The sequence below is a fragment of the Pogona vitticeps genome, chromosome 14 (assembly GCF_051106095.1).
Source record: "Pogona vitticeps strain Pit_001003342236 chromosome 14, PviZW2.1, whole genome shotgun sequence".
Lineage (NCBI taxonomy): Eukaryota > Metazoa > Chordata > Lepidosauria > Squamata > Agamidae > Pogona > Pogona vitticeps.
In genome coordinates, this window is record NC_135796.1 from 2,090,111 (window position 1) to 2,113,111 (window position 23,001).

At 50.5% G+C, this 23,001-nt stretch overlaps 2 protein-coding genes across 2 annotated transcripts in view; one reads left to right on the top strand and one right to left on the bottom strand.

Moving 5' to 3' along the window:
• The window catches only part of POLE (DNA polymerase epsilon, catalytic subunit), a 44,815-nt gene extending 43,651 nt beyond the window's left edge, over positions 1-1,164 (top strand). The window contains exons 48-49 of the mRNA XM_072983728.2: positions 671-760; positions 901-1,164. Of these exons, the coding sequence (XP_072839829.2) occupies positions 671-760; positions 901-1,014 (204 nt within the window). The 3' untranslated portion in view covers positions 1,015-1,164. The remainder of the gene's footprint in view (positions 1-670; positions 761-900) is intronic.
• Positions 1,165-3,395: 2,231 nt separating this feature from the next.
• On the bottom strand, positions 3,396-21,478 carry P2RX2 (purinergic receptor P2X 2). Its single transcript, XM_072983147.2, has 12 exons — positions 21,227-21,478; positions 19,180-19,315; positions 18,602-18,673; positions 17,711-17,777; positions 16,726-16,819; positions 16,531-16,611; positions 10,402-10,540; positions 7,181-7,311; positions 6,395-6,485; positions 5,611-5,676; positions 5,296-5,373; positions 3,396-4,263 (listed from the first exon to the last, which is right to left on the bottom strand). The coding sequence occupies exons 1-12, from the start codon at positions 21,352-21,354 to the stop codon at positions 4,153-4,155; spliced, it is 1,194 nt and encodes a 397-aa protein (XP_072839248.2). The 5' UTR covers positions 21,355-21,478; the 3' UTR covers positions 3,396-4,152.
• Between the last annotated feature and the right edge of the window lie 1,523 nt (positions 21,479-23,001).

The window sequence follows — 23,001 nt, forward strand, 5'->3', positions numbered from 1 at the left end:
TTGCCATTCCTGGCGTCTCCTCCAGGCGTCACCCGGGGAGGAGGGAACTCATGTGGAGGATGCCTGTCTGGGAGAGAGGAGTTTTCAGTCCTGCCGTCCACACCCGCAGCAGGAAAGGGGCCTCGTGAGCAATCAAAGAAAGACAGGCGTGTCTGCCTGCGCATCCCCATCCCCATCACCAGGGACCCTCTGGATCGTTGACCCTGTCCAGGAGGACCCATAGGGGAGAATCGAATTCCCAAACCTTGGGCTCCACAGCCAGAGACCTTAAACCGCTGAGCAAGGTCGTGAGTCCTGGTGGAGTTAGAGGAAGGAGGTGAAAAATGCAGGTTCAGTGATTCCTTCCCCCCCCCCATCTCCCATCATCATCCATTTCTTCTGCTTTGGTTGCTCAGTTCCCTTTTGGGCGTTGGTGCTCCCCACGGCACCCCCTCCCTATTTGCCCTTGTTCCTCCTGCCTCCTGTGATTCCTGTGGTACAGGGTGACCCGAGAGGTCCTCGTAAGGGCACGTCATTGACCTCTGACCCTGTGTGTGAACAGCCGCCTGCTAGCCCCTTTCGATGCCTTGGTTCAGTGCTGGGAAAGGTGGAGGAGAGAATCTGGGCTTGCCGGAGGCCTCGGACCCGGCAGGGCCCAGTCAGATGCCAAGCCCCCCTGCTTGTATTCCAGGTGTGCAAGAAGTGCAAAGGCGTCAAGGACACCCACATGCCCCTCTACTGCAGCTGCGCCGGGGACTTTGACCTCCTGCTCCCCACCAAGGTGAGTGATGACCCCGCCCGCTCTTTCCTCTTGACGCCTTTTACTCCAGGCCGATCCTCCTCTTCCTCCATTTCTCTGTTTGAGAAAGACTCCTCTTGAACTGGTTTTGTATATGTGTCTCTCTTTCCCTTCCAACCCAGACCTTCCTGGAGCACTTGAAGGTCTTCCAGAGCATCGCCCGGCACTACAACATGGCCTACCTGCTGGAGAACATCACCTGGCTGCTTCAGATGAACCCTCGCCTGGTCCTGTGAGAGGATCCCCTGCACGATCCGGCGGGGCTCCTTCTGCAGCCGAGAGGCCAGACCGCACGGCACCCTTGGCCGCACGGCCTCCTCTCCCCGCCCCCCCCCCCTCCGTCTAGGGCCCTGGGGTCCTGAGCTGCTCTCACAGCCTGCTTCAGGTCGGGCTTCGCCCAGAGACGAACGTGGTTCCAGACCCCATGTGTCTGTCAGCGGAAAGCGCAGGCCCGGGGCCTTCTACTGAGTGACTTCTGGGAGGTGTAGCGCCTCTAAGAGAGGGCCGGTCTCCGGAAGCCTTCCTGGGAGCAGATGGAGCCGTGGGAACACAACACCGGTGCTGCTTCCGTGCCCTTTCCTGATGGGCCCTGGGAGCAAGGCCTTGAATCGTGGGGCTGTTTTTCTGTTTTAATCTCTCTCTTTTTTAAAAAATCCCAGCTTGTTTTTTACGTGTTGTAAATAAACTCCTTTTCCCTCCCGATTAGCAGCTGGCAGAACGGTCTCTCTGTGTCTCAGCCCGACTCGGCCCCTGGGTTTGATACTCACTGGGTTTAAATGCGGCTGCATTGAGTCTCCAGCCAGAGGCTCCCGAGCTGCCTGATGGTCCTTAAACACCACGTGACGTGTCAGGGAGGAGATGGTCTTCCTCTGCCCCTTTTCATGGCAGGCATTTCAGTTGCTCTTTGGCTGAGGGGCAGCTTCGCTGCTCCGTAAACTCTAGCAGGGGGTCCAACGAAGCAAGGAGGTGGGTCTTCAGGAGGCACCTGGCAGTTTATTGGGGTTTTACAAAATCAGGAGGCTTTGACGCCTCTCGTAGCCTCCATCCGCTTCGGAAGAGGATAGCTGCATTTCTGCAGCTTAACTGCAGGGACCGATGAAAACCCCAACGATAACCTAGCTCTAAGCAGCCGCTGGATTGATTGATGATTGATCCAGTAAAGAAATTCAGCCAGAGGGGGAGCGGCAAGGCCAGGGAGAAGGGCTTTCTCTTTGTCCAGCTGGAGAGACTCACTTCCCCTAGTTGCCCTCTCGGCTTCTGTTCTCTGTCTCTGATCCTCCCGCAAGGCACCCACGTTGTGTGTAGGTTGGGTCTCCCTGCTTTCTCCTGAGGATGATGAAATGTGCACGCACACGCCCCTGGAGACTGTCAGCAGCAAGGCAGGTAGTTCAGAGGACGAGCGAGGAAACAATTTGCGGTTGCTTCTCGTTAAAAAAAATTGCAGCAAAACCTCTGTGTAAAGAATGGAGGGAGCCTCCCTGTGAACCTTTCCTTCTCTCCCCCCTGGGCTCTCTGACCCCCCTGCTCAGGGCCTGTGAGGGCTTCTCCCTCGACACTGAAGCATTGCGCCAGCATTCCCTGCTCGCATGGCTGGGATTGAAAGAAAAAGCAAAGGAGTCCCACGAGGGGTGACCCTCTTGCATCCGTCAGCTGGTCATCCTTGCCAGCCGTGGATTCATGGGGATAAATGCTTCCCCAGCTTGCCTGGGTCGGTTGGGGTCTCAGCTGCAGTGTGGGAGCTATAACAACTGGATCCCATTTTTTAAGTGGGGTCCCAAGTGGGTAAAGCCAAAAGAACCTCCTCCTAGCCCCTGAGCAGCTCCAGGCAGCCCCCTGCGACGCCTGCTATACTCCAAAGAGAACCGCTTTCACCACGTCGTGTGGTTTGTAGTAGGAGGTAGACAAGTGCCCAAAAACCCTCAACATTTCGTCTGGAGGCCGCCCTGCCTTCTGACCCTTTTAAATCGTCCGGCCGAGGAACCCAAGCTCCCCAGAGTGGACCTTGCAACGTGAACCTAATTGGATTGCGGAGTCTGCCTGATTCAATTACGCTCCCATCTCCTGGTCAGTCCGGCTCTGTCTTTCCCCACCACCACCACCACTTCGGAAGCAGACAAGACAGAAGCTGTGGGCACACTCCTTTGATTTGCCCTGGGCTGGAATGTGTACTCCATGTGGACTAGCAGCTTGCATTCCATCTGGAGATATTTGGGTTGGGCATTCCTCCTGGCACCGCTCTCTCCTGCAGGTCGCCGCGGCCTCTTGTCCCACTTGGGCAGTAGGTTCAGTTCCGCACATCTTCGTGCTTTCTGAGGACGCTCACAAGCAAGGGAGGACTTCTCCAGTTCATGTGGTGGGTTGTTCCAAAGGCACATTTCTCAGCATTACAGAAAGACAACGCGTACTCCACCACCAGGTTAAACCTGACAGCCATCCCACACCCCCATCATACTGGTTGTCTTTCAGGCGACAGAAACTATCTATCCGTTCTCCCTCTTCAGGCAGATGATGGAGGGTTTGCCAACTCCCATGACTTCAACCAGGCTTCCATAAAACCTGGCCTTATTCAAGTTTGGTGGACTACAACTCCCATGTGACTTGTTTATGAAAGGAGACCTTTGAGGGAAACACGCATTTATTTTGAGGTCTTTTGTCTGTCTTTAAGGGGCTTTTATCTCAGCCCCTCAGCCCGGCTGCCCTGGGGTCAGGGTGGGGGCTGTGGATTCAAGGGGGCTCCCGCTCGCTCCATTGCATAGGAGGGGTGTGCTTTGTGCCCTTGGGAGGCCACGTGCACCCTGTCACAATCCTGGTAACTCCTCTTATCCCTGGCGCCGTTTTTCTTTTTTTAAATTGCAGCCTAAAAATCTGCAGGGATTTTAACCCCTCTCCATTTTAACCCTGTCTCAGGGAGCATGCCCCTTTCCTGGGGGGCCAGAAGCAACCTTCCTGCTTTGGAATAAAAGGTGCTGGGGGATAAGCCAGGAAATGGGTCATAGGGGTGGAAGTGGTCCCCCAGCACGCACCCCTTACAAGTAGATGGAAAGATATTGACAGATGGGGAAGTTGGCTTGCTTTTTCTTTCTCTCTTTCAGTAGGTGGGGGGGGGAAATGCCCCCTCGTCTCTCCTTCTCTCCTGTGTGAAATGAGAGGACATTTCGTCTGTCGAGGGAAACAAGATTCCAGGACCTTGTCATGGTGAAAAACGAGGCCAGTCCCCTGGCGCATTAACGCCGGGCTAATTTCATTTTGTGGTGTGAGCTTTTACTGGGAAGTGGCTGCTTCATCGGATATTGGGGGGGGGGGGGAGAGAGAGAGAAAGGGAAAATGAACCCGCCTTGGCAAACGGGCAGGCGGCAGGGGGGATGGCGTGAAGCTCAGAGGCGGACGGCGGGGCTGGAGTCTTTGGGCGAGGCCGCCCGGGTGCAGGACGAGGCGGAGATGATGGTGCATTCGGTGGTCGGAGACGCCTCCGAGGCTTTCGATATCTGGACAAATGAGGGGAGAAAAGAAGGACAACCGATGAAGAGTCATGGACGGGGGCAGAGGAATAGACCCCAGTCCGCCCCACAAAGAGGCACAGCCCCCTTCTGTAGCACAAACTGGGTGCCCAGGGAGGTTTTAAGCACCCCTTCCTGTCCCCCCCACCCTTGCTCTCCCCAAATTTTGGGGTGCTTCGGGCTCCACTCGTAACCGACAGCGGTGGTCTGTCACGATTCCAGGCAAGGAATGGATGGTATTCCTTGCGCTGGTGGATTCTCTTCTGGCAAGCGACCCTGTGAACTAAGGACCTCCGAAAGGACTTCTCTCTAACAGTCCTGCTCAGGTCTAGCAAACTCAAAGCTGTGACATCTCTAATATTATTCAGTCTTCCTCTCTCTTTTTGCTGCTGGCACATTATCCTAGCATTTTGATCTTTTTCCAATGGGCCTTGTCTTAGAATCGTAGAATCCTGGGGTTGGAAGGGGCCTCCAAGGCATTGGGGTCAACCCTGTGCTCAAGGCAGGAACCCAAATCGAAGCAGATCTGACAGAGGGTTCCTAAATCTGACTTCCTGTCGCTTGAGCCCATTATGACATACTCTGCACTCTGAGATGATGGAGAACAGGTCCTGCCCCTTCGTATTTAGTCAAACTTGATTTAAACCAAAACCTGTTTATTCGTCTTCCTGGTGGTCCACGGTGTCCATAAAGCCCCCCTTCTTAGACCCTTCATGGTCCACCAAAAGATTTCTCCATTGAATGCATGACTGGCCCCCCTCCACCATCATCTGCCTAAGTTTTTCTGGCACATCCTTGAAGGATTCCCGGATTCCTAACAAGGGGACATGGAAACCTCAGCACAGGTCCCGGCTACATTGCTGGACAGCTCGGATCCAAGTCAACGCAACCCAAAGTGTGACAGCTTCCCATTGGACGGTGCCCAGTGGCTCGAGGCAGTCTGGCATCTGGAATCTCCTGCCTTGGCCACCAAAGACTTGTGAGCCCTGTCTGGGGCCACGCGGGGCCACGTGCCTGTACCTGGTCAAACTTCCGAGAGCTGTACACGTCGTTCTTGTTCATGAAGGTCAATAAGATCCAGTCGCAGAGGAAGGAGCCCTAGCCAGGGAACAAAAAAAAAGAGGCTGATTAGGCAAGGAAATGTTCCTTTTGTAGAGTGAAGGCATAAGGAACGGCTAGATAGCTCAGTGGTTCAGGTCTCTGGCTACAGAACCAGAGGCTGGGAGTTCGATTCCCCCCACTGGACCTCCTTGACGGGCTGGGCTGGATGATCTTGAGGGTCCCCTTCCAGCTCTGCCGTTCTAAGGTGATTGCTATAAGAGGAAAGGTACTCACCACGCCCACAGAGGTCAGCGCCGTGGCCAAATTAATGATGGTCGGGATGAGGCTGAACTTCCCTGCCTGAAGGAGAGAGGGATAGAAGAACCAATTTCAGCACCAGATGCAACCATTTCTGGCGCCGTCTGGATTTTGAGACCTCCAGCTTGCATTAACTCCAGCCGGTGAGGTTAAAGTGGAAGGAGGGTGGCCACCGGGGCCCTCGACCTCTGGAGGGCTTCGGCTTTCAGAACTTGGCTTTGTTTCTCCGCCTCCGAAACAGAACTGCGGAACTCACTGCTCCTGGATGAAGCAGTAGCTGCCAATGTGAGCAACTTTGAAAAGGTGACTTAATGCATGACTAGAGGATAGAGCCACTGATGGCTGTGAGTCAGGGTGGTTATGTATCACTTCCTTTATGCCTCTGTGAAGCAATGGCTGGAGAATGAGGTGGAAGGGCTGGTGGCAGGCTCCCCATAGACCACTGGCTCACCGTAGGAAGCTGGACTAGATAAACTTTGGTCTGGTCTATCAGTGGCCTTAACATTGCCCAGTCTTCCCAATAAGAGCAAATGCTTAGTACTGGAGGCGGGCAGGTCTAATGGTGCTGGGTTGGTCAATCCACTCCTGGTTTTAGCAACACCTTTTCAGGAGCTGTCCAAGGTCCTGAACCTTTTTGGAGGTCAAGGTTTGGCTCCTGGAAAGTTCCGCTTAAAACCCAGAGCAAATTCAGCATCTCTGCCCTGTCAGAGCCACCCACCTTTCAGGAGCAATGAAACACAAGGAGCCCCAGGAGGCTCACCTGCCCATGCACAATGACGTCAATCCGGATGCCGTACGCCTTGATCAACGTCCGGGTGCTTTTCCCGCGGCGGTGGTAGTATTTGGCGAACCTGAGTTGCAAAAGAAGAGGCGTGAGAGAGCTCGGCGGACATGGGCAGGAGCTGGCAGCAAAGCCTCGGCTGAGAACCCCCGGGCGAGAGGGATGTCATCACCAGATGATAAAGGGGTGATATAAGAAATATTAGTCTGTACCCCATCCAAACATGCAACCAAGGGTTTGAGTTTTGATATGCACTTTGCAGCCTCCATAAACTCTGTGGATGCACAACAAAGACATAAAACTCTTCCAACAATGTACGCTCTCTGTATTTTCTCATTTGGACCTCCATCCTCTTCGTTTTCATGCACTAAAGTGTACCTCCATCAAAAACATATTTTTCTGTATATGTCCTAATCTTACAACATTTCTCTAAAATGAATATCTCTCCTTCACTGCAACAAGAGTTGCAAAAGAAAGCCAGCGTTTACAATCTAATGATGAACCACCTACTTTTCATGTGCTTTTACAATCAGACATCTTTCACTACTTGAAGAAGCACTGCTTCTAGATACAGAATCAGTGTCGTGTCTGGTTTGGCCTCAGCGCTCCATCAATTTCTATAATGGAGGAAAGAGAGAGGCTATTCCCTCTTGCCTATGCTAGCAGAGGGCACTAGGAGAGGTTACCTATTTCTCTACCATCAAAGGAAGCAAGGTGGTTTAAGTGACCCCCCCCATGTCAAGAACAAGATGGTGCTCTTATTACCTGTAATTGTAGCCAGAGGAGACTTGCGCCCACTTGGGGTCAAGCCTGCGGAAGGAATAGCGGGGGTTACACTCAGAGTCTGGCAAGTCCAGGTTGCAGTTCCAGTTGATGATCACGCCGAGCACTCCACCCTTACAGGAAAAGAGAGAGGATGAGGTCAACCAAGGGGGAATTTTTCCTCCCAAACACTAGGGCATCGTTACCATGGCAGAGCACGGAGCAGCATCCATCTCCCCGGGGCTTTCCAGATATAGTAGGAACCCCCTCAATCTGCAGGAGATCCGGTCCAAGCGCCAACCTCCCCCCCCCAGCAGAAAAAAACGGATAAGACAATTGTGAATGCATTACAGTATATAGCGTGGTCTCTGGCTCCCACTAGTGTTCAGTTCTGGTAATGACACTATGGAAATAGATATTTATGGGATTTTTCTTTTAATATTTTTAATATTTTCAGGCTGTGGATAAGTGAATCAGTGGATACTCATTCTGCAGATAAGGGGGTCCCACAGTACTCGTCTGTTTCCTCTGATGCAGGGTTTGACTGTGATCACCGGTCTCCGTATCTCCCCTGCCCACAATTTGTGGCTCTGATGGAAGCCCTCCCAGAAGTGGGTGAGCAATATTTGGGGGTCATTCTGGTGACTGAACATCAGGGGGGGTGTACCTGCATATATATGTAGAGATCCAAGCCCCTCTATTTGGGAATCTGCTGCATTCTATTTTCCCCCAGGACACATCCATGGGAAGATGCTATGTTACCATTATCATTATTTAAAATACTTTTACCCTGCTTTTCTCCTTAAGCAATGCAATGTGGCTTACATCATTAAAAGACGATATTCAAGTGCTAAAGACAGTGAGTATACAATGATGAAAAAGATCAAACAATTGCCACACTAAATATATATGTATAACCATCTATTTCTTTGATCAAACTCCGGGAGGCAGTGGAAGATAGGAGGGCCTGGTGTGCGCCAGTCCATGGGGTCACGAAGAGTCAGACATGACTGAATGACTAAACAAGAACAAAACCATCTATTTAAACAAGCCCTCTCAGGCAGCCAGTCATTGGGGGAAAGCCTGCCTGAAGAGAAAGGTCTTGGCCTGCTTATGGAAGGATGGCCAAGAAGGGGCCAGGCTGGCCTCCAGTGGCAGGGAGTTCCAGAGTCTCTGGGAGCAGCCACAGAGAAGGCCCTCCCATGTCCCCACCAGACATATTTGTGAAGGTGGTGGGACCGAGAAAAAAAGGCCCCTCGTAGCTCTGTGCTATTCTGGAGGAAGGGACATGAATTACAGCCTTGAAACGGCCCACATGGATGGACTGTGATGGCATTCACGCAGAATGGCTGGCATCCCAGTCTGATCTTTACCCACACAGCACCCCAGAAGAACCCCGTGAAGAAAGAGCTACGCCAGTCTGCCCCGGTGCTGGCCACGTGCGATCAGAGCTTTGTGAATTCATTGCACCACCTTCACACGCGTGTGCACATAGCGAACCGGCTAGTGACTTACGTCACAAACTAATTTGATGAAACAGGGGCTGGAATCCTCTTTAGTTTTGTCGTTTCCAAGGGCGCAAGCCAAAAAGGGCTCCACCACCTTGGAAAATGTTTTTTTAATGAGTTTGCAAACCCTCCTCTGTGAATGTGGCAGGAACAGAAGAACAGATCTGCACAACATGGGTTTTCATCCGAGAAGATTTTCAGCAGGGAGGAAAATATCACAGCCAAGCCATTTTCACAGCAAAAACTTTCTACCGACAATTTCCCACCCGATCAACTCTGACAGGCAGCCGTGGTTCTCCATGGGGTTTTTTTTTTCCTTAGGCAGGATTCTCTCCTGACCCTTATCAGGTTGTCTCCAGGGTCCATGGCAAGTCGTTGGGTCGAAGTTCCAAATCGGAGTCCCATCTCCCATCTCCGTATTAGCCGCGCCTGATTCTGCTTAGTTTCTGAAAATCAGACCCAATCTGTGTCTTGTGGTGGTGGTACAGGGATAAACATTGCGTGCAGGGGGAGAGCCTCCCACTAGTAAGTACTCGTCGGCCCGGAGAGCATTTCCCAGGGCCCCCTTGATTGCTTCTTTCTGTCAATTACGGGGTTAGCAGCTGCCGGCAGGGCTGATAGATCCAGCTTGATTACTGCTGCAATCCATAACCTTCTCTCTCTCCCCCCCGAGGGAGCCATGCGGGCCGATGGATGTGCAAAGAAAGGCAATTAAAGGCCAGCCGGCTACCGGGAACTGGGAAGAGCTGCCCCCTTGGGTGGAGGGAGGCCGGGGGGGGGAGAAAAGCCCACTTTTCTGGGCTGGGGAGGGGGATACGGAAGGAGCCATCCAGCCAAGATGGCAGGGAGTGGGGTGGGCAGGCTGGCCAACCCACCACGTTTCCATGTGAGCGATCGAAATATGAAGCACCACTTTGGAAACACCGGCAGGAGGGTCCTCGGTAATCTCCATCTATGAGTGGGGAACCACAAGGATTGCCTTTCTCTGTGTCGCCTAATGATGGACACCTTGATGAACATTTACCGAGACCTTCAGAGTCTTCTCTTAGAAGCGTAGGATCCGCTTGGCGTAAAGATACTTCTTGTGATTATTTCCCAACCAGGAATGGGGAAAGTTGCTTCTCCGAACCACACCTGCTGTGGAGGCTGTGCTTAAAAAGCAACTTTTCCTTCTTCTCCAGCATCATTATCCTCATCTTGGAACAGCAGAGCGGGAAGGGATGCTAGAGATCATCACAGCCCCTGCCAAGGGATGAAGATTCAAACTCCCAACCTCTGTCTCCGCAGCAATTCAACGTTATTTCTGGGGAGCTGTCAGAGAGCCCACCGCCTACTAATTCCCACCTCAGATTGTTCTGAGGTCTTGGAAACTTCCAGAACAAATGACTACAAGGCTGCCTTCCTTAGCTTAGCCCGTCGGAGAGGCCAGCCTGATCCATGGCTGAAAATGACATTCTGAGAGCTGTGATTCAGAAGACCCAAATATTTCCCAGCTCTGAGGCAGCAGAAAGATTTGGTGTCTGGTTTGTCTACATGGAATGGGAGAGGGGAGCCATCTTGTCGTCCCCCCTGAGGAAGCAAGGCGTCTCACGATAGCCCTGCTGTGACATCCCACAGTGAGTTGACTTCTGTGGGGTGGGCTGTGGTCTCCATGACCACCATATCCACAAGGACGAGGTCGGCTTTGCAAAAAGGGCGAGAAACGCCATTCTTCACCTTTTCTGCCAGCGCAGAGAAGTTCTCTCCCGCCTGCTCCACGATGAAGCCCAGCTTGAAGATGGGACAGTAAAGATCAGTGGTCTCGTTGAAGGTGCAGGACCTCAGGTAGCCATCTTCGTAGTCCTTGATGTTTCCTCTGCAGAAGAAGCCGAACAAAGGTGGATCAGAAGAAGCGCTGTTACATACAGCACTGATGTTACCTGTCTGTCATGGGTTTGGAGGGAAAGTTCCATCCTATGGGGAGTGGAAGGCGGGACATCAGGAGGAGGGGCTGTACTGTATATATAGGTGAAGCCTGTGTGGTGAAGTTTAGGAGACACTGGGATGTGAAGAAGCATCAGCTGGGAAGAAGAAGCTGGTGTGGGAGTCTGTGTGTCAGACAGGGTACTACTGTGTGTCAGAGTACCAACCTGATAGGTTCAGGTGTCTGTTGGTTAGCCAGAACTGATAGGTTCAGGGTCTGTGCTTCAAGTTAAGGGTTCTGTGTGAACCAAACTGTATGCATGTATGAATGAGAATAAGCCACGTTACTTTATCTTATTCACCTGATCATTTTATTTTTCCCTGTGTGTGATTTAAATAAACCTTATTCTTTTATTTGTTGAAAATCCATCCCTGGTCTGTGTGACTTCTTATAGGGAATGGTTGGTGGCAGCTTAGTTAACGTGTGGCAGATCCCAGTAGGTCTGGGTTTGTCACATTGATTGGTGTCCAGCGTGTGGGATACGACTGGTCCAGTTGTCCAGCGGTCCAGCAAAGCCTTGGCAAGTGTGCCCAGAGCAAGGGGGGTCTAGTCAGGGACAATCTGAGGCGCGTAGGTAATCTTCTAGGTGTACCTCACGGGGGGGTGCACTAGTGGAAGAACGTGCCAACTGGGGAGACTAGATTAGGGTGCTCTGAGGCGGCCTGGTTTTGGCGGGAAAAAAGCTGAGGCAAAACTGTGTAGTAACAGTGATTTAGCCTGCCTGCTGAGAGGCCTAGCAGAGGGGGGTAGGCTCTGGCTCGCAACTGTTGCAAGTTAAGTGCTGAAGGACAGCAGCAATCTCTAGGGAAAGCTGGTTCTGAGGCAAAAGGAAAAAAAAAAAGTGGTCGTTTTATTTTGAGGCTTGACTTTTTAAAGCAGCCTGTTCTGAGGGGGGATTATGCCCTTGACTCGAAGCCAGATGGCAGAAATGGGTGAAGTGAAAGACCCCCAGGTTGACCAAGGTTCTGAGGATGAATTTGGCTCAGTGCAGGGTGACAGCACAGGAGAGCAGAACCCAGAACTCAGGAAAATGCTCATAGCCCAACAGCATGAACTGAGGATGAGGCAATTTGAAATAGAGAGAATGGAAAGGGAGGCCAGAGAAAGAGCTGAAATCAGTCAGGCAGAGGCAGATGCCAGGAAAAGGGAAATGGCCATGAGGATAGAAGAGATGGAACTGAAACATAGAATTAGAATGGCACAATTAGAATTAACATTCCTCAATAAGAGAAATAACAATTTATCAGTTGAAGAAATTGCGGAAAGAGAAAAGTATGAGGCTCAGGCCAGACAAAGTGAGCAAGATCTTGAAAAATATAATCAGCAAAAATACATTAAATTAAAAGAAATCAGAGATAAGACTGAAGAAAAAGTAAAAGAGATAAAAGCTAGGGCTGAGGAAGAAATTTTACAGATCAGGGCTGAGTTTGAGGCTAAGCAAAAGGAGCTGGATTTGAGAATAAAAGAGAAGAAATTGCAGTTAGACAAGAAACCAAAAGAAGGCACACAGGTTAAGGCACAACATCAAAATCTGAAGTCTTCTGAAGAAAACATGAGGGAAACATGGGACCCTAAGTACTCTCAGGGACCAGGGAAAAGCCAGCAAGGGGGAGGGGCCCATGGTGAAGGGAAGCCCTCAGACAGGAAACCAAGACCTCAGATTTTGGAGGGAAAACCAAAACAAGATGAGAAAGACTCAAAATATAGCAGAAAATGTTATTTCTGTCAGGGAAAGGGCCATCTAATCTCAGAGTGTGAGAAATTAAAGCAGCTAAAAGGAATGGTGCCTCAGGATTCGAGTGGAACCAAGCCAAAAGCTGTGTTCTGTGTCCAGAAGGAGCAAGGCTCATTGTCACTGAGGGAGCCTGTTGCCATGGCTACTCAATCTGGAACAGCTACAGCTGCTGATCAGGCTGAGGAAAATGGTCCTCTTGTAGAGGTCAGGCGCTGCCTACTGGTGAGAACGGATTCTCAGTTGTTTGAGACAGCAGGGGTGGACGTAGGAATACTTGACCATCAGTATCGGGGGTTAAGGGATACTTGTTCCCAGGTGACCCTGTGCCATCCAGATATTATTCCTAGGGAATGTGTAATCCCAAATGAGAGCATGAAGGTGGCAGGGATTGAGGGGCAGGTAATCTCACTGCCAGTCGCGGAGGTACCTGTCAACTTTCACGGCTGGAGGGGAGTGTGGCGGCTAGCAATTTCATCGACTCTGCCAGCAGCCGTGCTCGTGGGAAATGACCTGGCTGAACATGTGAAACGGGTGCTAGTGATTACACGTTCACAAGCCACCACGGGGACAGTTCAGGGGGGTAATGATGAGCCAGAGACGGAAGCAGAGGGGAGTTCAGAAGCTGTGGTGGAAACCTTAACCACAGACAGCAGATTTGGACAGGAGCAAAAGGCAGACGCCACTCTCCAAAAGTGTTTTGAACAGGTGACTGACGCCCAGCTAACACCTGAAACCCCAGTGAGATTTCTGGAGAAAAAGGGGATTTTATATAGAGAGACCCTGAGGAATATCTCAAAAGGGGGAGAGGGAATCAGAAGTCAGCTAGTGGTACCTGAAAAGTATTGCCCCATGATCTTACAAAGGGGGCACTCTGACATGTTTGCTGCGCACTTAGGGGTGAACAAAACACAGCAAAGAATCACACAGAATTTTTACTGGCCTGACATAGGGAAGCAGATCAGGGAGTTCTGTAAACAATGTGATGTGTGTCAAAGGCAGGGGAATAGCCGCGACAGGACCAAAGCAAAGTTGTGCCCTTTGCCTGTGATTGACACTCCGTTCAAATGCATAGGGGTGGATATTGTGGGACCTTTGCCCAAGGCCACAAAGAGGGGGAACAGGTTAATTCTCACCATTGTGGACCATGCCACGAGGTACCCTGAAGCCATACCCTTGACTAACATTGAAACTAACACAGTGGCAGATGCCTTGGTGGGGTATATGTCCAGGATGGGATTTGCCTCAGAAATAATCACAGATTTGGGCGCATCGTTCACATCAAAGCTCATGAAACGCTTATGGCAAATCTGTGGAATTAAGCACAAGGAAACTACTGCCTATCATCCTGAAAGTAATGGGTTAACTGAGAAGTTCAATGGGACTCTAATGTGCATGATTAGGGCTTACTTGGCAGAGAATCCAAACAATTGGGACCAGAAGCTGCAATCCCTTTTGTTTGCTTATCGATCAGTGCCACAAGCCAGTACCGGGTTCAGTCCATTTGAACTTTTATTTGGGAGAAGGGTGAAAGGGCCCCTTGATTTGATCAAACAAAATTGGGAGCAGATCACCCAGGATGACCCACAAGACGTTGTGACATACATAGACACCTTGATGAATGACCTAAAGAGAAACCTAGAGCTAGCAGCAGAGACCCTGCAAGCTCAAAAGGTCAGAAAGAAAGTTTGGGATGACCAGGAAGCCGGGGAGAGGCACTTAAATCCAGGGGAGGAAGTGCTGTGGCCTGGGCCCTGCAGAGAGAACAGACTGCAGCTGGGTATCCCAGAAGCAAAATATTTGGGTCACATGGTAGGGGGAGGAGTGATAAAACCCCTGGAGGCCAAAATAGAAGCTGTTCGTGATTGGCCCAGACCCAACACCAAGAAAAAAATCAAATCATTTCTTGGGTTGGTGGGCTACTACAGAAAGTTCATCCCGAGGTTTAGCGAGATTGCGGCTCCGCTGACCGATCTGACGAGGAAGAAGGCTGATGACCGCATCCCGTGGACCAGCGACTGTGAGGAGGCGTTCCAGAGGTTGAAGCAGGCGCTAATCAACTATCCAGTGCTGCGGGCTCCAGACTTCGACCGGGAGTTCATCATCTACACCGATGCGTCTAACAGCGGGGTGGGAGCAGTTCTTTGCCAGGAGGATGAGAATGGTGACCAGCATCCAGTGTCCTACCTGAGTAGGAAACTTCAAAAAGGTGAGAGACATTTGGCAACCGTGGAGAAGGAGTGTTTGGCCATAGTCTACGCGATCCAGAAGGCCAAGCCTTACATCTGGGGAAGACATTTTGTTCTGTGCACTGACCATTCACCACTGCAATGGTTAAAGACAATGAAAACCCACAATAGCAAACTTATGAGGTGGGCTTTAAACCTACAGGACTATGACTTTGAAGTGAAAGTGGTCAGAGGGTCAGTGAACTGTGTTGCTGACGCCTTGTCAAGAAGACCTGAAGAATGAAGACGGCGAAAGAAACATGGACTATGTATATATATTGATGACAAAAAGTTAAATGTACCTGTTTTTTGAACTTGGTTTGTATGAATAAAGGTAAATTGATGTAATGTATATGGTAAATGTTTAAATGCCTAATTGCTATGGTTAACTTAGAATGTAAGTATAAGTAAGTATGATATGGTATGTATAACTGTTGTTGTGTGTTTTATCCAGGTTGTTTTTTGGGAAAAAGCACCTTAGCTTTCCCCCTACAAAACAACTTATAAAGAGGGGAGGTGTTACATACAGCACTGATGTTACCTGTCTGTCATGGGTTTGGAGGGAAAGTTCCATCCTATGGGGAGTGGAAGGCGGGACATCAGGAGGAGGGGCTGTACTGTATATATAGGTGAAGCCTGTGTGGTGAAGTTTAGGAGACACTGGGATGTGAAGAAGCATCAGCTGGGAAGAAGAAGCTGGTGTGGGAGTCTGTGTGTCAGACAGGGTACTACTGTGTGTCAGAGTACCAACCTGATAGGTTCAGGTGTCTGTTGGTTAGCCAGAACTGATAGGTTCAGGGTCTGTGCTTCAAGTTAAGGGTTCTGTGTGAACCAAACTGTATGCATGTATGAATGAGAATAAGCCACGTTACTTTATCTTATTCACCTGATCATTTTATTTTTCCCTGTGTGTGATTTAAATAAACCTTATTCTTTTATTTGTTGAAAATCCATCCCTGGTCTGTGTGACTTCTTATAGGGAATGGTTGGTGGCAGCTTAGTTAACGTGTGGCAGATCCCAGTAGGTCTGGGTTTGTCACAGCGCAAACTCTCTGTTCTCACAAATGTCCCAAGACACAGAAGAAAGAGGTGGTCAGCTGACATCAATCCTTATCTAAGGGTCTTTTTTATTCTCCTAAAAATATCACATTCTGGAGCAGTTTTCCAGCCATCCATACGACGCTCCTCGTGTTTCAGTACAGTGCTTTTTCCCCCTGTGAATTGTGGGTCCTTTTCATCCTGAAAGCTTTTTTTTCATTACTGGTCTTTATGGGGTTTGGAGTTTGGAAAACAGCCCTTCCCATTGGAAGCTGATTTCCCTAGCAAGAGCCTCGCTGTCGGAAGTTTTCAGTTAGCATTTGAGAAACAAATAAACAAAAAGTGCAAGCCGCAGGAGGTAATCCCCTTCCACATCTTTTTAATGTAATGCTTAAACATTTAAAAGAGGTGCAAACAAGTCTTAAACTGAAACGGCATTCTTAAAGAGAAGGAAAGTGGGTTTTAAAGGTTTGGGTATAAATTCTGGTAAACTCCAGGGGTGGGCGACATGTGAGTCGCGACTCATTCTCAAGTCCAACTCAAGTCGCACTGGTGACTTGACTTGGACTTGACTCAGAGGTTCCTTGAGGTGGGACTTGGAACTTGACTTGCAAACCATTTGTCTGAGTTGTGTTGTTGAGTCTCTACAGGCCTGCCCCCTCTCTCGATCTTGGCACTTGAACGTAAAGATTTACCTACACCCCTGGTAAACTCTGTGGTCCTTGGACCAGGAGATAAAGATTGGGGGGGTGAGCCTCATGCTAAACTGGAGGTGCCCTAGGACTTCCTGATTTTAGAATTTCTCTCACAGTATAATGAGGGATAGTGACTTTGGGTCTTGCAAACCCATCCGTCCTCAAGCGCGGACTTTCTGAAGTTCTTACTTGGAAAAGCGGAAGCGTGGGAAATGGATGTTGTTCTTGATCAGAATGGTAAACTCCGGTGCCATCTTTGCCAAATTCTCACTAGCAAGCAGAGAAAAAAGATTAAGAAATAACGCAAGCTAGAGAGAACCACAGTTCACAAAGCATGTTAAAGGTGCTTCTACTCCTGTTGAGGCTCTGCCTTCTCAATGGTACCTGAGAGCTGCTCCATCTTCCACAGGACACCAGGCTATAATCTCACACGTCTTCTTGGTGCGGTTAAAGGGGACACAGTTTCCTGTCTTCTCTCCTAGAGGCACAAAAAAGGATAGGTGGCTGTTCACAAAGGGACAGGAACTGGAGCATTATGTTTTGGGATAACAGGAACAACCTACCCCATGCTCTTTCTCCTTAGCTACCCTCAAGTTGTTGTTGTTTGTAAAGACAAACTACCAAGTTTAGCGCTAGATCACCTTATCACTGCTTGGATGCAGTACTGTAGCGCTAGATCACCTTATCACTGCTTTGGTGCAGTAGTTTAGCGCTAGATCACCTTATCACTCCTTGGGTGCAGTAGTTTAGCACTAGACCACCTCTGCACAGACAAAGAAAAACATAAGAAAGGAGTGTCAGCAATCACCCAGGTGGGCATCATCAAAGGAAGAAGGCAATGGGCGTGTATCAAATCACATTGGATTGAAGGTCAGTGTGGTAATGAAACAATCTGGGGGCTTCACATGACCATCAAAACCGGCGGTTCTCAACCTTGCATTCCCAGGTGTTCTTGGACTGTAGCTCCCCGAAATCCTGGCCAGCACAAGGAACCATTGATCTAAATCTGATACCACTGTAAAAGAGACTGGATCAAGACACGGCAAAGCCAAATCACTCCAGCTTGCCGGTGTAATTGCGCCCTGAGACAGCGAATACCGGGTGGCATTAGGGAAGAGGGCCTTGGGTCACTTGGCAGGCCCCGCACTCGCTCTGAATTATCCTGCCACAGATCAGGGCCATGCCTAGTAGCACTGTTGGGGGGGGGAGGAATTGAACCCTTGGCCCCAACTGGCTTTGGGGCACAGAAGGGGAGGAGGCAGCCCTCTTGCCCCGCTTTGCCTCAGGCCGCAGCGTGGCCTTGCCCTGGGTGTCAATGCTCCCTGATGCAGGCATTGCTTGGGGCTTGCTCTTGCCTCGGCCGGCTCACCATTTCCCAGCATGTCCATCTCGCCCTCGGCGCAGTCGAGGTCTGATCTGCAGGGAGCCCTCAGATTCTGCGGAAGAAGGGAGATGTAACCACATGGTTAGAAGTTGGCCAAGATGTGCGGGTGGCCGCTTAGACCTCACCAAAAGAGAGGGAGGGAGAGGGGAATCTAAAAGGACGTAATGCAACCCGGCTTGCATTAAATTGCATGTGCAGATTGACCTGTATATTAGAAAAATTAGAAATGATTTTTATCCTTCAAGCACAACTCAACTGGCTCTTCCCAGAGTAAGTAAGGGTGCAACTACACAGCAAGAAAAAATGAGAACTGACTCATGGTGAAGTCATACTTGGGAATTCAGTTTTCCCCAGATAAATGTGCACTAATTGGCCACACAGGGAGAGAGGAGGAAATCGGTTAAACAGTCTTGTTCGCAGCTTGTTAGCTTAGCTTAGCCCTCTTCCCTCCTTCCCTCCCTGCCTCTCCTTGGGTGTCTAGATGCCGTAGCTCAACAGCAAGATGTGGAAAATCACTGAGAATTTGAGTTTTTGAGTGCCCTTCAGGTCCTGCATGGAGTTAGATCCATCTCCCTCCCCTGATTGGTTCTGTACGTGTGGGCAAGTAAATGGCATGAGATCAAGGGCAAGGCCCTGATCCACCTTCCTATTAGGATTCCTTTGGCTTCTTGTTCCTATGCCACTGGAGGCAAGGTGTCAACACGGCTATTCCACCTAGCGGCTCTAAACAGCCCTGTCGTGCCGCTTCTGAGGCGTTTCCACACGCCCGGTTCCTGCAATGTGCTTGGCCAACACTTGGGGGAACCTCCTGAGAGGGCTGGTCTAGACCGTCATCTAGGGGCCACCCCCAAATCTGTCTCTCTTGACCTTCTGTACCTCAGGGCAAGTCTTCTGAGTCTGTGAAGGGGTCACCTGGACGCGGGTGATGATGCTGAAGACGCTCCCTCCCTGTGGAGAAGACACCAGGTGAGCAGAGAGAGCACCTGACCCACCATCTCTGTGAGCCCCCAGCTTTTTTTGGGGGGGTGGCACAGAACATCAAGCCTCTCCACCTAGTACGACCCTATCCAAGCGGAGGTGTGGCAAATGTTGAAGACCATCAAGACCATCACGATGGCCCACCCCATAATTGTGCTCCTGGTGATGTAGTGGAACCAGGGCTTGGAGGGCCCAAACCTTGGGCCTCGCTAAGTAGCAGGGATGATAAATTCATCTGCCATCTCCCTCAGGCAGAGGAACCCACCACCCCCTTCCAGATCTGGTTCTGCAGAGTTTGGAGCAGACCTTTCCCCCAACTCTGGCCAATGGGCATTCTTCCAGGTAACACCTGATGCCTTAAAGAAGACAGGCATGCCCAATGTGTCTTCCTCCCACTGGGGTGTGGTCTTTCAGGAGCCTGTTCCTTGCCTGCCTGCCTGCCTGCCTGCCTGGAGAGGGTGTCCCCATGCCCTCACCTCTGGTGGCTTCACGTATTCTTCCACATCCCACACCTTGTTCTGAGATCGAGTGACGCCCTTCACCTTGGTGATGACAGAACTCTCTGGCCCCGACTCGCTCTCCTGATAACCTTTCTGGACGATGAACACGTACCTGTGACAAGCACGAGACAAATTTCGGTGGCTAGAGCATGAAGATAATTCCTTACACATAATCAGTTCCTCTTGCAATTAGCTCATTTTTGCAGTAACTAAGGTTACTGTAAGTTTTGCAGTAACTCCATCAACTTCCTGGTGAAGATTCACTTGACAAGACCAGATTAGTCCTTTTGGAACACAACTGTTATTTTTATAGTTAGTGAGCTTGCGACACCAAAATGTTTTTGTAACACAGCTCAGTAGCTCCCAGCATCCTACTCAGAGGAAGCCTTTTGTGTAACTGAAAGGTAACTACTGTAGTTACCTTTGCAAAACTAAAAGAGAAAGAGTTGTATCTTAAAGGAATTTAAATAATAGTAGCTAACTGTGGGAGAGCACGGTGGTAGAGGCATCTGGCTGCAGAGTTAGAGGTTGGGAGTTCGATTCCCCAACTGGGCCTCCCTATGGACTTGATGATCTATAGGATCCCTTCTAGCTCTGCAGTTCTAAGGCAAGTCTAATCATCGGGGGCAGCACAGAATTGTAACAGCAACTGATTACTTATTAAAGTAACTTTCCAAGCTCTGCTTTTGGCAGTTTAAAGCTTAAGATTCACAGGAATGCATGAAGGAGGAGGGGAATCCCACCTCGTACCTGGCAGTAAAGACCAGGAACAGAGTCAAAAACCCAGTTTCCCCTGAAATTAAGATCAGCAGAAGGCAGGCACACAGTAGATGGCCAAAACTGGTTTCTGACTTTGCAACCAGACATCTTTTATGGCCTTAGCCATGGACGTACCGTCCCATTCATTCTTTGTTTCAGGCATAACCCATGAATCAGACTGTAGGGTCTATGGGGCAGAGTCTCAGGCAGCGATACGCTTCCCACCAGTAGATATGAAGTTGTTCAGGTAGACAGATTTTCATAATAATGGCTAAGATGATACTCTCCCTCAAACCTGATGTTCTCCTGTAACCGAGATTCCCACACACACTCTCTCTCTCTCTTATGATCCCAACTGATCTGTGGCCGCAGAATCCGGTGGTGTCAGCTGGGCAGCAAATACGCTCCGGGTTTTCACCCAAACTTTAAAGGCCCGCCCAAGGTGCTGGACCTCTTTGAGGGATAGCCACCAAGTGCCACCGATCTGTGGTGCCTCCACTGATCCTTTCAGCCCGCTGATAACAACTTTGGATGCTCGGTATTCACCCAGCGTGAGCATCGCCCGCCTGACACTTCCTGCAAAATATTATTCATCCCCCACCCTCTTTTTTAAATTGTTCTTAAGCCAGAAGCTCTCAACATAATAACAGAAGGCCTGTAAACGTGAGCTTTTGTTTCTAACCTGCTGGCGCCCAAGTTCTTTGTCTAAGTGAATGGTAGAATGCAAGGTACAAAAGATAAGGCATTGGGTTGGTCTCATCACCGTCACCATCATCATTAGAACGGCAGAGCTGGAAGGGACACCGTATGGAGCATCGAGTCCAGTTTAGTAGCCATACATAGATTTAAGAGGGATAAATGCTGACCCTCGTGAGACATGCGCTTCCACAGCCCGAGGCTGATGGGTTCTGCACCGTGGATTTGGAACCAATTTACAGGGTGTTTGTGGTAAGTGAGGTATTTAAAAAATGGTTTTACCAGTTCAACACCCCCAGTGAGTATATATGCTTGAGTGGCAATTCGAACCCAGTCCTCCCGAGTCTTAGTCTGTCACTTTATCTGCTAAACCACCCTGGGTATCACAACCAAGCAGGGATTTGAACCCAGGTCCCCCCTGAGTTCTAGCCCACCACTCTGTCCACCACACTACACTCGGGGGGGGGCATGCTTACGCATGTGGGTAAAGCTGGGGGGGGAGGGAGAAAACCTACCAGCCCCGTCTACCCTTGGTTGAATCCATCTCCTCCGTGACCGAGCGACTCACCAAATGAAATAGACCAGGATCAGAAGCTGGACCAGCCGGTAGATCACCCCGAGGTGTCGGTTCCTCACCACGATCACTTTGGGGGTCTCGTAGCTCCAGAACTCCAAGAAGTAATCCCAGCAGGCCATGGTTTGCGCCTTCCTGCCCCACCGTAAGGCTGTCGAGGCGATGGCTCACACCCTCTTCCTTTCCCCCCCTCCTCAGATGCGCGAGAGGCGCATGGCCCCTGCCTTGCTGTTGCCCTGTCTCTCCCAGTGTTGGGGTGGGGGGAGCAGGAACAGATGCGGATGCCGTCACCGATCCCCTTGGTGCTCCCCACTTCTCGAACCGAGGAAGCAGGAGAGCAATCCCTGCTCCCACATCCTGGATCCAACCTTCCCCCTGCATGGAAGGAACACCTCTCGGGAGCCGCGCATGGTGTGCTCACGGATGCTCCTGCCCTTCCTTAGGGCAGGCATGCCCTCTCTTGCCACGAAACGGCAGTGCATCTCCGGCCCATGGCCCACCCTCTCTTTTCCTGGCTGGCTCGGCTCCAGGGACCCCCCCGGGTGGTTCCCCCTCCTCCTGCTACGCCAGCCTCCACTGTGGTGCTCCAAGCCGAAAAGAGGGACCCTGTGCCACTCGGCAAAGCGGCAGATGGATCCACAGGGGGGGCCAGCCACCCCCTTGGCCTCTGGAGACGGGAGAGAGCGCAGGTTCGTGCCTCCACCTTCTTCTGCCGGCCGTCTGCCTTCCAGAATACCAGCCATGACGTCAGATTTGGGGGGCTTTGGGGAATTGCTGCTCCTGCATAGAATCATGGAGTCGGGAGGGGGCCTCGGAGGCCATCCAGCCCAACCCCCTGCTCCAGGCAGGAATCTGAGTCAAAGCAGATCGGGTGGATGGTGGTCCAGTTTTCTCTCAAACGCCTCCAGCGCTGGGACGCTCACCCCCTCCCGGGGTCATGGGCTCCATGGCTGTACTGCTCTGACAGATAAGATGTTTTTCCTGATAGGAAAATCTGTTTTCCTTTAGTTTGAACCCATTGTTGCATGTCCTGCACTCTGGAGTGATGGAGAACCATCTTTCCCCTCCTTTGTAGGATGGCCTTTTAAGTCTTTGAAAAATGCGATCCTCTCTCCCCTCCGTCTTCTCAAAGCTAAACCTGCCCAGTTCTTTCAATCTTTCCTCCGAGGGCTTGGTTTCCAGCCCCCCGATCCTCCTTGTTGCCTTCCTCTGAATTTTTCCCAGCTGGTCAGCATCCTTCTTCAAGTGTCCCAAAGTGGACACAGGACTCCAGATGGGGCCTAACCTGTGCTGAATAGAGGGGGGGGTTAGCACCTAGCAGGGCCCCCATGTTTTAAAACATCTACACCTGAAGGAGGACTCAAAAATGCACCATATTGAAAGCTCATCGCTTCTTAAATAATGTTCATATGCCATTAAGTCAATTCTGAATTATGGTGACCCTGTTTCCAGGTTTTTCCAGGTAGAGACTCTCAGAAGTGTTTCCCCCCCTTCGCCTTTTGGGTGTGTGTGTGTGTGTGTGCCCTGGATCTGTGCAGCTTTCCCAAGGCCACCCAGGCTGGTTTTTCTCCCAGGAGATATAGGCAGGAATTGAACTCCCAGCCTCTAGCTCTGAAGCCAGAAACCTAATAGTGATCCAAATTAAAGGATCTATAATTTTATCTCTATTCACAGGTCATATTTGGCACCCATCCTCTTTAACCCGTATCTCTAAAAGCCGTGAAATATTACATCTCCCTTGGACTCTTTTCATCAATGGTTGCAGACCT